The sequence below is a fragment of the Nannochloropsis gaditana genome (assembly GCF_000240725.1).
Source record: "Nannochloropsis gaditana CCMP526 unplaced genomic scaffold scaffold454, whole genome shotgun sequence".
NCBI classification, from domain to species: Eukaryota; class Eustigmatophyceae; order Eustigmatales; family Monodopsidaceae; genus Microchloropsis; species Microchloropsis gaditana.
The window spans coordinates 12,684-13,358 of record NW_005803499.1 but is presented as its reverse complement, the minus strand read 5'-3'; the positions used below and the strand labels follow the sequence as shown (position 1 = coordinate 13,358).

Here is a 675-nt window from a genome sequence, read left to right as displayed (position 1 = left end):
TTTCCCTCCTTCCAGCACCGCCATCAATGACATGATCACCAATCACAACCTTGGCAACCCCGAATGGGCGAATCTGCCCCGGAAATTCAACATCGCCGTCTCTGGCTCCCGGGACGATTATTCCCACACCCACATCAACGACATCGGCTTCCAAGCCGTGCCCCACGCCGCCTCGGGGATTATCGGCTTCAACGTGGTCCTGGGCGGGTATTTTTCGGCCAAACGGGTCGCGACCAGCCTGGAACTGGACCTGTGGGTGCCTCCCGGGCAAGTCTTGAACCTCTGCTACTCCGTTTTGCGCGTAAGGGAGGGAGGAAGCTTGGAGGAACGCTATGGTTCTCGGGTGGTGTCTAAATCCGTTTTTGGTGGGATTGTGGGTGGGGAAAGAGGCACGTTCATAGCCTGTCAGCACGGATGTTAAAGGCCCACCCTCCGCGCGTGCTGTCCTCCTCCCCGTCCTCCCTCCCTTCCTCCCTTCCCCCTAGCTCTTCCGGGACCACGGAAACCGAAAAGACCGGCAGAAGGCTCGTTTGCTCTGGCTGATCGAGGAATGGGGCGTGGAGACCTTCCGACGAAACCTCCTGGCAGAAATGCAATCGAATACCGCCTATGGCGCCGGAGCTGGAGAGACGCTGCCAGTGGACGTGGCACAGGCTCCATCCTCATCGTCTGGTT

The 675-nt window shown here is 59.3% G+C and overlaps 1 protein-coding gene across 1 annotated transcript in view; it reads left to right on the top strand.

Moving 5' to 3' along the window:
* Positions 1–31: 31 nt before the first annotated feature.
* The window catches only part of NIRA (ferredoxin nitrite reductase), a gene marked incomplete at both ends in the record, with an annotated part of 1,504 nt that continues 860 nt past the window's right edge, over positions 32–675 (top strand). The window contains 2 exons of the mRNA XM_005854583.1: positions 32–301; positions 486–675. The exon at positions 486–675 is cut by the window's right edge and continues 264 nt beyond it. Of these exons, the coding sequence (XP_005854645.1) occupies positions 32–301; positions 486–675 (460 nt within the window). The remainder of the gene's footprint in view (positions 302–485) is intronic.